Genomic DNA, 14150 nt, shown 5'->3' on the forward strand with positions numbered 1-14150 from the left:
ATAAAAACACAAACACACAACAAAAAAAAAGGTCTTTTAGCCTTTCCCCTCCCTGTTTAAGAGAGCGCAAGACGAGAACCCACAAAAATAGTCATCTGATTATCTGATATACGCATACGGGACCGGAGTGTTCGCCTGCTTAATGTGTTAATCCATCTCTTTCTACATACTCGAGACCAGTCCAACGAGGACGACAACGGCTGCGACGGTGAAGGAGTCAATATTGTGTACGTATCCGGCGGATGTACCAGTGGAATGGGAACCCGAAGAGGTGGAAGTGGGATTGCTGCCGCCATTGTCACCACCATTTGATGCGCCAGAGGTACCGGTTGGCTTGTTGATGTCGATGAGTGCTATAGCAATGCAGGACCGTTTGTTAGCGCTAACTCGTGATCCATACTGTTAAGAATACCCGTCCGGTAAAGAAGTGTAGAAATGAGTGAGGGTGAGCAGCAACGTACAGACTTTCTGACCAGCTTCGGCGCACGAGTCAGAGAACGATTTCAGAGCAGCCTTGACGGTGTCTTCTGGACACATTTTCACGATTTCGCGCTGGACATCCTCGGTGCTGCAGACAGCCTTGAGGTTGCCGGGGTCCTTTTGGGTGCTATATTGCAGCGAGTCATTAGCTACGAGTTCCAACTCTGGATTTGCCACTCCCTCGTTCTCTGAAACTAGGGTCTTTTCCTTCGGGCGCCTTCTTCTTTTTCTTGTGGAGAATATTCGGGAGGTTTAGCCTTCACAACGTACTTGATAGCTCCGATAAGACATCCAGGCGGCACGGCAATGACAGCGGTGAATACCGCCATCAGAGCAGCAAAGAAGACAAATTTAGAAGCGAACATGTTGGCTGTCTTTTTCAGGGGGGGAATTGATAGATAGCGATCGTAACTGGAAATTATTCGATGTTGGTTGGTGTCCTCGAAGGTCTGTTTGATTCGAAATGAAGTCGTCGAAGGTTGCAAAAGAACTGAGAAACGAAAAATGAATGTGAAGCTAGCAGAAAGTATTAAACTAACTTAGAGAGAGTAGGCAAGGAGTGACTCGGTTAAAATGGGTTGCAAGAAGAGAAGGAATAAAGGTTTCCAAAGAGCAAATGTCAAAAGGGCCAACGCTGTTTCAGGATGTGGTCCCTGCCAAGCCATCGCAGCCCAATACGGTTTAGACTGGCCTACTCCGGATTTTTGATGTTGAGCTTCAGGGCTGGACAAGATGTGTACTATGCATTGTGCGTCAACAATAGATAGACGACGAAATGTTCTTCCAAAATGTGGAACATACGACATCTTTGGATCCTAATTCCCGGCAAAAAGAACATCATCATTGTTATTTCAATGAAACAATCCTTCACATGACTCTCGCATAAAATCCATGGATAACATCGCTTCATGCTTCAATAGCTAGAGAAATAATCACCATGCAACACTTTTAATCGCGGGATTCGAAAACAGCTGAACGGGAGCTGAACTGAATCCAACCCATTAATAAACTCACACTCACTCCCACGCTCTCCCATTCCCCCTCAGGGCTTCCAGCTCTCGTCCTCTCGACTCACAATAACCTCCTGCGCATCCAGCCGAAAATCCACAATCTCCCTCCCATTAACCAAATCATTCTCCACCGCCCTCCGATCCGCTTCCTCCTCATCCTTCGCAATTCCAGCCCTAACATGCCTCGCAACCAATCTCTTCCGCGCCGTCTCAAAATCCACCTCAACAAACCACAACTCATCCATCAGCGCCGCCGCCTCCTTCCACGGCTCTTTACCAAGACTCAGATAATTTCCCTCGAAAAATATCACCCGCGACGTCGCGGGGATGGGCACGTCATCCTCCACGGGGTCCTTGACGGCATGGTCGAAACTAGGCGCGTACAGCGTGCGGGAATCCGGAACCAGCGGTTCCCGCAGCGCACGCACCAGTCGGAGGAATTTCGCGGGGTCGAAGGTGAATGCTGCGCCACGTCTGGCGATCGCATAGGCAGGTTCTGGCATCGCAGCGAGCTGGGCGCGGGAGAGGTGATAGCCGTCCATTGAAACTGAGGTTGCAATGGGCGCGGTTACGTCGGGGTAAGTAGAGGAGTAGCGTTGATTTAGTCGTCTGGCCATGGTGGTTGCTAGGGTAGTCTTGCCGGAGCCCGGAATGCCACTGATGGCAATCATGAGACGCGCGGAGGGTGGAGTGGAAAGGAATTTGGCTGCGTATACGTAAGGTTATCCCAGGGAAATATTCTAGATCCCTATAGTACATACAGGTTTTGGAAGGGGGTGTTTGGAAATGGGGTTGTTGTGTTCGAAACTTACCCCATGCCTTGTCAACGAGCCTGCTGACCTGCTCTTCCATCCTTCTAGATACACACTACTCTTCTTCCAAAGGGCGATATGTGCTTAAGTAAATTTTCGCTCAAATATAGTAAATCAATCGGGCGTACAAGGAAGTTGGCGCACGATGTTGAGGCGGCACAGGAATAAGCAAATTTGAAGAAAGAGCAAGCATCACCAAACCACAAAGAGAGAAATCAATGACATATTATTTCTTGCAAAATAATGCGACAGCGACCATTGGTATATAGAATGTTCTGCAGGCCACTCGTGCCTCCAAGGGGCCCCATAATGTCCGGAGTAGACCCCTCCGTTAACTGGAAATCCCACGCAAGCCTGGGAATGCTCCGGGCCGCCCCACGTTTGTATTAAGTCACACGGGAAGATGCCGGCGCGGCGGAGCTACTGTCGGCCCGAACTGTCAGGCAATGGACAACGAAGTATCATCCTAGCAACACGAGTGAATACAAATACAAAGGAAAGGTAAAGGACATGGAAGGAATCATTCACTTTTGGGAAAGCCCCTTCATGGTACTCTCATGTGTCTCGCGAGCTACATGTGAGCAACAAGTTGAAAAGAATGGAGACATTGCGAAGCTTTTATTCAGCTATGATAGAATAAATCAAGTGCTTATTTTACAAATGCCTTCCAGATCGCATGAAGCAGCTATTTCAGCCTTTGGTGACCTCGATACACAAAAATTGGCAAGAATGAACACCGGCTCTTCCCATCTGAGAAATCTTCATTCTAGTGATGTTGAAATATCTCAGCGGAAAAAGGCCCCAGACAGGTCCTGGCTGCCGATCAGATTACCTGAAGGAAGTTCTTGCCAATGGCCTACTCTTGTGTGTTGGAAGTGGGGTACCCAGAGTCTCAAGCTCAGCTTGAATGTGATGCAAGCTGGTGGCTGGAAGCATCTAGGGGACACGTTGGGGCGGTCATTACAATAGGTATCGAGAGGACCAAAGACAAACTTCCCTTGGAAGATGGGAAATGGGAGAATCGTCAGAGACCAACAGGACAAATCTTATACAAGGGAAGCGTTCCCCAACTGATCGAAAGTGCCTGCGTTCAATCAACCTCGCAGGCTGATGGTGCCATCACTATTCCATTTGAAAAGATCTTCCTGCGGAGTCCCACGTCTCAAGAGTCGGATTTGGTTTTAACTCAAGAGGACCTACGGCAGCTAGCGACATTTGTGTGGACTGTCCCAGAATATACAGAAACAGGATAGTAAATTACATATGTACTGTACGTGGGCAATAGTAAGTTGTTAGGCCTGACGAGTGAGGTTTTCCTTTGCGGTCCAGCTCAGGTGGGCTAGTTTTATTTATACTAAGAGATACTGTATAGGGACCTCCATGTGGACATTTCGGCTATATCGAAATTAGTCAGTGGGGAGGGGGGGAGAAGGGTCGGAGTGCGCGCGCTTTTAGGCGGAATATTCGAAGATTGCATGCAACCTTTTATCCCATCCTCTCGCCGGTCTGCTGTGAAACATCTATCCCGAAATATCGCAGGCTATGAAGGAAGAAGAACCCATCCCCTGCTATACTTCATTGTTCGGCGCATTTACCCCCCCCCGGGTTCATGCATAAGAAACCCTGAAACAGGTCAAAGGAACATAAACAGAACCCAAGGAGACATATACAAATCAAGTATATATACCCACTGAAAGTGGGTAATTGTTATTATTTTTATTAATTGTTATTTTTTTATCAAGAAAAAGAATATCACCTCCACCCATCTGCTTATAGGGCAGCAACCATCGCAAGCGCCGCAGCGGCCCCGCCAATCGCCCAGTTGACGTTCCCAGTGGCCTTCGGCGCAGCATTTGGCGGTACATTGGCCAGCTTCTCGATACCGGCCGTGGCCGTGATAGTGGCGAATGCGGTCGCAATTTGCGATCCAGTCAATTTAGTGGAGATCTCGCCTTTTATCTTACCCGATTCCACTTTCAATATGCAATCTGCTACTGTGGTGCCGCTCAGGGAGCAAGCAGCGTCGACGAATCTAGAATGAAAGTGAGCAGGTATGCAAGAGATAGTAGGATGTTATAGTTCATTATTGGTTGGTATAAAATGGAATTCTCACCCCGCCCTCTCTCCTCAAGCGGGGTTTCTTGTTTGAGGAACGAGGATGCTTAAATCAGAAGCAAGAGAAGAAGGAGACGGGAAACTCACGCTCCGGACATTGAGACAGACTGCGAGTAAGTCTTGGGGCCCTGTATGATTGTAACGGTTTCAAAGCCCGAAATTGGTTCACAACGGCCGTTTGCGAAATTTGGCAAGCAGTCGACATCTATGCCGAATGTAATAGCATCGTTGCGCTGAGGAATGGGGAGACGTATGATCAGTTTGCTTGCATTTTAGATGCCGCCTTTGTCCCATATAAAGAGAAAATGGCCATGGCGGAGCGTGAGAAAGAATACATGGTACAGGTGACATATACGTACGACGCCAATGATGGATGCTTCGCTCGGTACAGGAGTTGCGGCGGGGACAATGACTTGGAAGACAGTGACAGGGCCAGTCGTGGTAGTCGTTGGAGGCGCAGCCGTTGTAGATGATTGCGCCATGCCCAATGCTGCTAGTGAAAGCGTGCAGAATATTGATTTCATCATCATGGCTGTATGGTAACTAGTTATATATCGTCTGTTGCTTGTCTTCTCTTTTGCTGATTTGAGGATGCGACTCGTTCACACAGTAGAACCGAACAGAGGAACAAGGTGTAAATCCGTATGAAAATAGCTATTATCACCAGTCAAGCAGGCAATGCAGGAGAAAAATAGACGCGGCGAAAGGGAGGAAGGAGATTGACTGAATAGTGGAAGCCACATAGGCAAGCATCCACTTTTATATGTCCATCCGGCGTCACAGACACGCCCCTCCCCCGCTGATTTTAAAATTTCTTCGCCGGCCTGCTGTTGGCCCTGAGTCTTCTTGCCCTGCATTATGATGGCTAGGTCTCACAAAATGAAATACCCAAGACTAACGTTGCCAAAACAAGCTTAAACTGCGCTGCCAATGGGGTATTCGACAACCCTTGTTTATATCACTTAGAGTTTAGGTGCCATTTCTCGGGCAGGCTGGGCTACTATGTAAGTCACCGAACCACCATAGTGTTTCATCCCTGAATTCGTTAGGTCGGCCCGTAGCAAAGCCCGAGAAGCGACGCCACTTAAAAAGAGGACGGAGTCTCGGCGGAAGCCCTTGAGGCTGATCGAGATCGGTACTGGATGGACCCTGTCCACTGTGTACTGTACATAGTAACGGTGTTTGGAGTCCGTCCATGTTTGCCTGTGCTCAAGGGCTTCAATTTAATGCAACTCGCATACCACACAATCTGCCGCCTCGCTCAAATGAGTCCTTGTTCGCCACTCCAGCTGCTCTGGATAGAAAGCCATCTGCCCGCCCGAGGTTATTTACCTGCCCGCATAGGAATGTACAGTTACAACCGGGCCACGGCATCACAATAAACCCACCTGGTTTCCTCCAATGGCGCTGGAGGGATGTACTGCACATGGGTGTAAATATGATGCCAGCAGCGAAGCCTAGCCAAAATCGAGAAGTTAAAACGTTCCACAATAGGACTCACTCCATACTCCTCTACGTTGGATAGTTTCTATTTTCCAAAAAGGCATCCACATTCACCATGAAAAATACTTCTACGCAAAGCAACCGAGGCTGAATTGAACGTTCTAGAGAAAGACAGTGAGCAGGATATTGGAGATGATCAAGGCCTTTCCAGAGGTAAGTCTTCTGCGTCTTTGTCTGTGCGGTGCAGCCTTCACGAGCTCCATATATTGTCGGTCCCGGAACAACAAAACACGGCGTGATTTGCGGTACAAATTTGGCCATAAACTACCCTTACCCTCTTCAGGATCTTAAGCCGGGGGGGTGGCCTGTTCTTCTTCAGAGCTTGTGCCTAGAAGGTCCAAAATTAGCATCTTGTCCTTCATCTGGGTTTCGGCGACGAGCCCGGAAGCAACCAGGTAGAGGAGCATGTAGGCGGACTACGACGCCAATGTTTTTTGCCTCCACCCTGTGAGAGGCGGTACAGTCGATATCCATGTTGCCATTGAGAAAATGTTGTCCAGGTACTGACCAGCGGTGCAGCAAACATGATTGCTAGGCCCAAGATCCACATGTCCAGGGCCTGATTGGATGTGTGTGTAGTTTGCGTAAGGGGAGTCGCGGTTGCGCGAGCTCTTTGATCAGCAGAGAGACTCAGTGCCCACGGCAGATACGATCGATGCAGGCTGCTTGATCAACGAGTCCATACCAGTGTCGTATCTCGTATCGGTCTCTACTTTTGAGTGTTTGGTTTTCAGTCCAACTCCTCCCAATTCGCAGCCTTGCAAGGAAACACTGAGTTAAGAGTAGAATACATTCCATCCAACCATTATCGCAAATCCCGTTGAAATAAAAACGGTGACAGTCTCTTTCTAAAGAAATAGGAGAAATAGGAGCAGGGAAAGGAAGAGAGCGGAGGGAATAACATTCTAAATTCGCATTGCAATGTGCTCGTGTCAATCAATTTAGAACTGGCACAAATAAAGAGCCGAGGAAGAAAATAAAATATAAAAAAGGGGCAACAGACCAGGCCGTGACATACACTATATATATAATATAAACCGTAACATCTTCGCACAGCGGATGATAAAGAAAAGAACCGCACCGGAGACACACCGTAATGAGAAAAAGCCTGGTGGCCATGAAAGGCGGGGGAAAGGAAATATAACAGAGAAAACGAAGGTTTGGGGTCATTCAGAGAACATGAGAAAGAATCGAACCTTTTGCAGGGGAAAAAAAGAAAAGAAAAAGAAAAAGAAAGAGAAAAAGAAAAATATAGAAAAGACCAAAAATAACAAATAGACAAACCAAAAACGCCACTTTTATTATTTCCCATTCCCCTTCCATGATGTATATAAATCAAATCCTTATCCTTGATAATGGACTGCACTGACCTGACAAAAAGACAAATGCCCATAGCTAGCATGAAGCACAAGATGACATGAGCAACGACACAAGCTGAAAACAAATAAAGTAAATGGAACAAAACGAAATAAGACAAAAGTAATACATTGATGGAAAATGGAAGCAAGACGACCCGACGATTGGTAACAGAAAATGAAAGCGAAAAGAAAATACCCCGAAAAGAAACATTGTTACAAGAAAAAGCCAAAGCCCATGGAAAAGGCGAAAAATAGCACCAGATAAAAGAAAATAAATAACCAAATGACAAGATCCAAATCAAAAATGCAAGCCTTAGCCCAAAGCCATACATATACCCTTCTCAAAACATACCCCATGATTGCCCATGATATGAACAAGCATATCAGGGGGAAAAAAAGGAAAGAAGAAAAGATAGATTCGGGTTATCGCTCCCGTGCATCCCTATTACCACCACTCTCACCATCATTTTCATTCCCATTCCTGGCAGGAACATCGGTAACACCCCTTCCCAAATTCCGCGACAACCCTACAGCGGCCCACCACTCGTCATCAATATCTTGCCTGCGTGTCAGCTGGTCGATGATTGTTTGGACCTGCTGGAGGTCTTCCATGGAGCTGCTCTGGCCGAAGGAGATGTTGATGGATGTGGGTGTAGAGGTGGATGTTGGGGACGTTGGGGATGTTGATGATGAGGGGTGGGAGGCCGTGTTTGTGTTGCGGTTTGTATTGCGGTTTGCGGATGCCTCTGCGATTACAGATCGGATGGTCCGGGTCATTCCGAGTAGATTTTCTTCTCGTTGTCGCCGTAGCTGTTGCTGCTGCTGTTGGTATTGGATGGTATCTTCGAGTGCTGCCATTGATGCTGATAAACGGGTGGGATTTGGACGGTTGGTACGCCCCAAGAGTCGCCAGGTGGGTTCGTGCTCCATGTCCGATTCCGGTTCCGTATCAGAGCCTTCGGACGATGAGAAGAAATCGCAATGATTGGTGTGGTCTGTGAATGGTTCAAGGGGAGCTAGGACGTCCAGTCGAGATTGGATATTGTTGGAGTCCAAAGAGGAAGGGAGAGTTAATTGTGACGAATTAGCTGAGCTGCGGGACGGGGCCGTGGAGGCAGATGCGGTGGCGGAGGTGAAAGAGGAGTCGAGGGTTGGGAGCTGATCATCTGGTGTGATGGTGGTGAACAGAGATTCCCACATGTTAGGTTCGTCATCGCCATCATCATCATCATCATCATCATCATCAGGATCGTTGTTGTCGTGGTCGTCGTGATGGCTTTCGCCGCTAGGGCTAAAGCTACGATCGCGATCGCCAAGTCCATCGATGATGTGACGATGGCGAGTGGCATCTACATTGTTTGTTTCCGCGATGGAGCGAAGGCCGACTCTTCGCAACAATGGCATGTTAGAATCGTAACTATCTGACGATAGCAACGCACGCTCATTACTATGTGACGGGTAAGCCGGTGCAAATCTAGGACTGTATGAGGCCATATCTGCAAGACGGTTGTCCACGCGGGAATCGGCGGTTGTATTACTGCTCGACTCCGACCTGCGGGGTGGTTCGTCTGAAGGAGGCCACGAAGGCGGTTGGAGCATCTCGATCCTCAAGGAGGACTCTCGTGGGATCCTGATGCGACGACTGGGGGAAGAATAACGTATGGCACTGGTTCGGGCCAACCGGTCGACTAGATCTCGTCTCGTTTGGGGTGAGTATGAGCTGGAAGCAGGCCAGTCCAGGCGAGACTCGTTATCCTGGGAGGCATAACGTGAGGTACCTGGCTCGTTGGTGGTTGTATTTGTACTTCTTGTCGGAGCGCCAGAAGGAGCAGTACCGTCCCCAATCACTTGGCGACCAAGGTTCTCTACCCAATGAGGCATTGAGGAGCGGAAAGGCACATAGCCAGGCCGATTTGAAGAAGCACTGTTTGATCCATTATTGTTCCTGTGAGAACGGCGGACTGTCCGTTGGCGCCGAATAGCGGAGCGGGAGGGTGCTAGCGGGTCGCGTTTAGCATGGGCATCGCTGGCAGCGGGGGAGCGAGTAGGCGGCTCCCAGTGGAGCCTAAACAATAGAGCACATCGGTAAGTCAGTATATAGTGAAATAATGAAATATTACAATTGTATATTTCTCGAGTTGCTGGGTGATGAAGAGGAGCGATGGACGGTTTTACGCAGCGCGTCGCGCCGACTGGGCGGCTAGAGACAACACATTCCATGCAAACAAGACCTCGGGAGGCGAACGAAGTCACGAGTTAGCCCGCGACATGCAAGACACCAAAAAAAACCTACGGGATTCCCATTTTTGCACGGCAACAGAGGAGGCAATAGACGCTAGGTAGAAAATGGATGCCGGTCAGTGGGCGACCCCGATAGAGGAGGACTGAGATACAGAAGAGTGGAGGTGGTGGTGATGGTGTTGGTGATGGTGTTGGTGAGGAAAAGAAGCGGAAGAGGAGAAGAGGAGTTGATGAGGAATGAAGGTGGTTGGGTAACGAAGTGGTACAGGCGGAATACGGTATTTAACGGTGCGCCGAGTGGAAATAAAGTTGACGGTGCAATCGGCGGTAGTTTCCGCGGGGTCAGGGACAACGATGGGGATTTGGGGAGTATATTACGGGAGGTGGTTGTACGCAGCCTGTATTGGAACCGGAATTGTGAAAATCCGAGCGGGTTATTGCCAGATTAGGATTAGCGAGTTCACTGCATCCAAAGATACAAGTCACGTGAGTCAGAGATTCAGGCAGCAATTTCCAAGGTTGTGATTGGACATTACTTTCTTAGTCTCATAATTGGCACTAACCCAATGCGGATTCTGCCGCCTTCTGCCGCCTGTACTAATCATCAAGGTTGGTCTATCCAGATGTGCAGTGGGGCATACGTGGTCAATAAAAAGTTGAACATGGTTAATTTTCCGGGCTAGAATAAACCTTTGGTGTGGTTTTGACCATAAACCATGCCAACCCCTTCATTAAAACTACATACACTAGTCATGTCTCTCTAAAATGCTCTGAATACTCTAGATGCTCTAGATGCTCTAGAGACAGTGATTTTATCATATTTCTCAGAGCTTTATTTCTTAGCTAATCTGAAACCTAACTCTAGATTACTAATTCTAACTTATAACTATTTTTCAAATATTGAAGAGCTCTGAATAGACTGGCTGCTGAAACCATGAATTATATATTTAATTTAATTTGATTTGATTTCAGTTCATTTCTTGACATGATTTTAGTGAGATCAGAATCAGAATGAGAGTGTAAAGTGACTAGAATTATCAAAATATAAATAAAATGAAACTAAAAAATCTTGATATTTTATATAAAATAACTGACTATCAAAATCAGAACATAATCTGAGACTGATTATAATTTTAACTCAAGTTTGATTTCATTCTGATAATTATATAATACATCAATCTGATGATATGATTGGTGGAGATATTATCTCTATTTTGCTTAGTACTGCTGTCAATCTATTCACTGCTGTTAATCTACTCACTGTCATCAATCTATCTACTGCTGTCAATCTATCTACTGCTGTCAATCTATCTATCACTGCTAATCTATCACTGCTAATCTATTGCTGCTAATTTATTGCTGTTAATCTATTGCTGTCAATCTATCTACTGCTGTCAATCTATCTACTGCTGTCAATCTATCTATTGCTGTCAATCTATATAGAATAAATTATAGTTTCATTTGATTTCATTTTGTAAAATGAAATTAAATAGAATCAGAATCACTAATTTATTAGTAAAATATGATCTAAGACTAGATTTATAATATAAACAGTGTAAAGTAACTAATTTACTAAATACTATATGAAATCAGAACTAAGATATCTAATAATAGAACTGAGGAAAAATTTGATCTCAGTTTTATATATAATCACACAGTCAGTCTAGCTCTGAATAATAAATAACTATAACAACTGATAATAATATATATTCTGAGAGTATATAAAAGATGTTTAATGAGTGTAGATTTTATTGAGAGAGTGAAGCACTGAGCAGTATGGTTTATTTTTCTGACCCACTTTTTTTAAACCATATTCAACTGTAACTCACTGTAATCTGATGCAGTGGATCTCTAATCTGAGAAAGTAATCTAGATTCAAAAGTGAATAGTAAGTGATATACAATTAACTATAATGAGCAGCAGTAAACAATATAGATGATTATGCATTCTCATATAAAATCTCTTTATTTTTGAATTTTTATTCCATCTTTTTGTAATAGATATGCTATCAATTAAGCAGATATTACTGATGTTGCAGATTAAACTATTCATACTGTCTATATAGTTCATACAATTCATTTCAACAGTACTATCAACAAACTTAACACTATTCTAATAACAGTTTATGAATCAATTAAGAAAAGAAAGAGAAAGAAAATCAGAAGAAGAGATTATATAAGAGAGTTTTTATAGATAAGAGAATTGAAGTGAAAGAAATATTAAAAATTATACTCTGAAGAAGCACAGAGTAGAAGAATTATTAGAGTATCAAAATATATACAATTATAAAACAGAATTATAAAAAGATATGAAAAAATTTTATAAATATATATAAGTATATAAATATACAGTAGAGGGTTGATTGTGTAAATTAACTATCAATAAATACTAATTCATTATATTATCTCTTTCTATTGAAATAAATGAGAATTTGTAGATATTGAGTATAGCAGTATTCTTTATAATAGATATAAATTCTCAGATTGAATAATTATATTCTATCTATTTGATAAAATATTTACAGTAGCAATAATTGATTCTGTTACTAAAAATTACTTCAATTTTTTATTTAAATTTATTATCTTTTTTTATAATAACAAATAATTGTCAGTTGAAAGTCTTTTGCAAGAGAAACAGATTCTCAGCTATAAATTGAAATAAATTTATATAAAAAATATTATAAATATCAGACAGAATATTCAGTTGATAGTTATGAATATTTAATACTTCTACTACTATATATTTAATATAATAATAATTCAGTATATATAAGAGATAGTCTATTTTTATATTTCTAAAATTTAGTCAAACTTTGTCTTCTATATTATATCAGATTATAGAATTTCTCTTAATATTTACTTGATTTTTATAATTCTATTGAATATTAATTATTGAAGTTTCAACTCATTCACAGACTTTCTTAAACTTACTAATTATATTCTCTATCACTTATATAGAACTGTAGATGTATATAATCTCTCAGAAAATTTCAGAGAAATTCAGAATTTCTAAATTATAACTATATAGAAGAAAAAATAAGTTTATATCTATTATAGTAAAATCTCAGTTATTTATAATAATCTCAATGTACAGCAGTAGATTACTTCAGTTATTTTATATATAATTATAGAATTTTTAGAGAATATTTTTAACTGTTTATATTATTCTCTCAGTAGCTTTATCAGTCTCTGAATAATATACTATTAATAACTTTTACTCAATTCTCAGTAGCTGATATATACAAATTCAAAGTACATTTATAAACTGATTATTTTTATCTGATATAATAAATGAAAATAGATTATATATATAATAGAATGAGCTTCTGATGAAGATATTTATAATAATTTCAGTATTTATTTTATTACAGAGCTGCAGTATTACACTTTTGCTAAATCAGTCAATAATAACTAAAATATTTATAGAATCTTTACTTTTAAGCAAGAAAACTGCAAAATTAATAACTATATTATATTAAATTTATTCAGAGATAGATAGAAGCTTCAGTATTTCTTTTCAGTATTTATATTATACTATTACTGAGCTGCAGTGATCACAGTTGTATATAAATCAATATATATTTTTCAATATATTTAGTTAGTAGAATTTTTAGATAATAATACTGTATATAATTTTATATTCTGAATACTTAATTATTAATGAGTTATAAATTTCTTATATAATCTATATTTATAGAGATTCTGAATTGAGAACTCATTATCTATTTTAAAAATATAAGCAGTTATTATTATTAATTGAGTATACTGAGATGTTCATTCTTGAGTATATATCTACAGAGAATTGAGATGCTTTGTTTTATACAGTTTTAATAATTTATTATCAGAGTTCATTCACTTCTGCTGCTTATCTTCATTACTTTTTAAGTAAGAGATCTTGAGTTTAAGACTGATTAATATATATATAGAGTTCATCTGATTATATGAAACTCTTTATAATTATAAAATCAATTAACTGATACTCTCAGTATTTTCATCTGTTATTCAGATTATTAAATAATATATCTTATTTTCAGTAAAACAGAGTATTTATAAGAGTATTCTCTATTTCTAATTGATAATGAATTGTGAATGAAAAACAGCTGAGAAATAATAATTAATATATATACCTCTTAGTGAGTTTATGAGTAATTGTAAAGTACTTCAGATTTTTATAATTGATGATAATTTCAAACTTCTCAATACTTATAAATTTAAACTTTTATTTTTCAAAATATTGTATGATCATTAGAAGCTTTTTATTGTAAATTTTATAGTTATATTCAGCAAGCAATATTTTCTTCAAGATGAAGATACAGAGTTGTAGAATATTTTTATTATTATATTATATCAATACTTTATCTATTATATAATCTGAAACATCTGTTTCAAGAATTGTATACTTATTTGAGTTAAATGATTGCAGTATTAGAGTATTTGTGAATATATATTTCAGCTTCTTGAACACTGCACTCATTTTATTAATTTATTAAAATATAATATCTTTTCAGATTAAATTCATTAGTGATTGTGTGATATCAGAGAAGTTCTTGATAAATCTTTAGTAGAAATTAATAAATTCTAGAAAGCTTCTAGTCTTTTTTACTGAGACTGATTCTCTCAATGAGAATACTC

At 41.4% G+C, this 14150-nt stretch overlaps 5 protein-coding genes across 5 annotated transcripts; 1 reads left to right on the forward strand and 4 right to left on the reverse strand.

Moving 5' to 3' along the window:
- Window positions 1–56: 56 nt before the first annotated feature.
- On the reverse strand, window positions 57–861 carry HCBG_02287 (uncharacterized protein; the record flags this gene model as incomplete). Its single annotated transcript, XM_045429336.1, has 3 exons — window positions 57–353; window positions 462–607; window positions 751–861. 3 exons carry the CDS (start codon window positions 843–845, stop codon window positions 163–165), a joined length of 432 nt encoding a protein of 143 aa, XP_045289231.1.
- A 661-nt stretch (window positions 862–1522) lies between these two features.
- Window positions 1523–2342, reverse strand: HCBG_02288 (phosphoribulokinase/uridine kinase; the record flags this gene model as incomplete). Its single annotated transcript, XM_045429337.1, has 2 exons — window positions 1523–2196; window positions 2303–2342. The coding sequence occupies 2 exons, from the start codon at window positions 2340–2342 to the stop codon at window positions 1523–1525; spliced, it is 714 nt and encodes a 237-aa protein (XP_045289232.1).
- A 269-nt stretch (window positions 2343–2611) lies between these two features.
- On the forward strand, window positions 2612–3555 carry HCBG_02289 (uncharacterized protein; the record flags this gene model as incomplete). The annotated part of the gene is made up of 3 exons (XM_045429338.1): window positions 2612–2681; window positions 2706–3143; window positions 3179–3555. 3 exons carry the CDS (start codon window positions 2612–2614, stop codon window positions 3553–3555), a joined length of 885 nt encoding a protein of 294 aa, XP_045289233.1.
- Window positions 3556–4072: 517 nt separating this feature from the next.
- HCBG_02290 (uncharacterized protein) lies at window positions 4073–5274 on the reverse strand (the record flags this gene model as incomplete). The annotated part of the gene is made up of 4 exons (XM_045429339.1): window positions 4073–4334; window positions 4505–4650; window positions 4777–4949; window positions 5199–5274. The coding sequence occupies 4 exons, from the start codon at window positions 5272–5274 to the stop codon at window positions 4073–4075; spliced, it is 657 nt and encodes a 218-aa protein (XP_045289234.1).
- A 1921-nt stretch (window positions 5275–7195) lies between these two features.
- Window positions 7196–9658, reverse strand: HCBG_02291 (uncharacterized protein; the record flags this gene model as incomplete). The annotated part of the gene is made up of 2 exons (XM_045429340.1): window positions 7196–9343; window positions 9572–9658. The coding sequence occupies 2 exons, from the start codon at window positions 9580–9582 to the stop codon at window positions 7702–7704; spliced, it is 1653 nt and encodes a 550-aa protein (XP_045289235.1).
- Between the last annotated feature and the right edge of the window lie 4492 nt (window positions 9659–14150).

The sequence above is a fragment of the Histoplasma capsulatum genome (assembly GCF_000150115.1).
Source record: "Histoplasma capsulatum G186AR genomic scaffold supercont2.3, whole genome shotgun sequence".
Lineage (NCBI taxonomy): Eukaryota > Fungi > Ascomycota > Eurotiomycetes > Onygenales > Ajellomycetaceae > Histoplasma > Histoplasma capsulatum.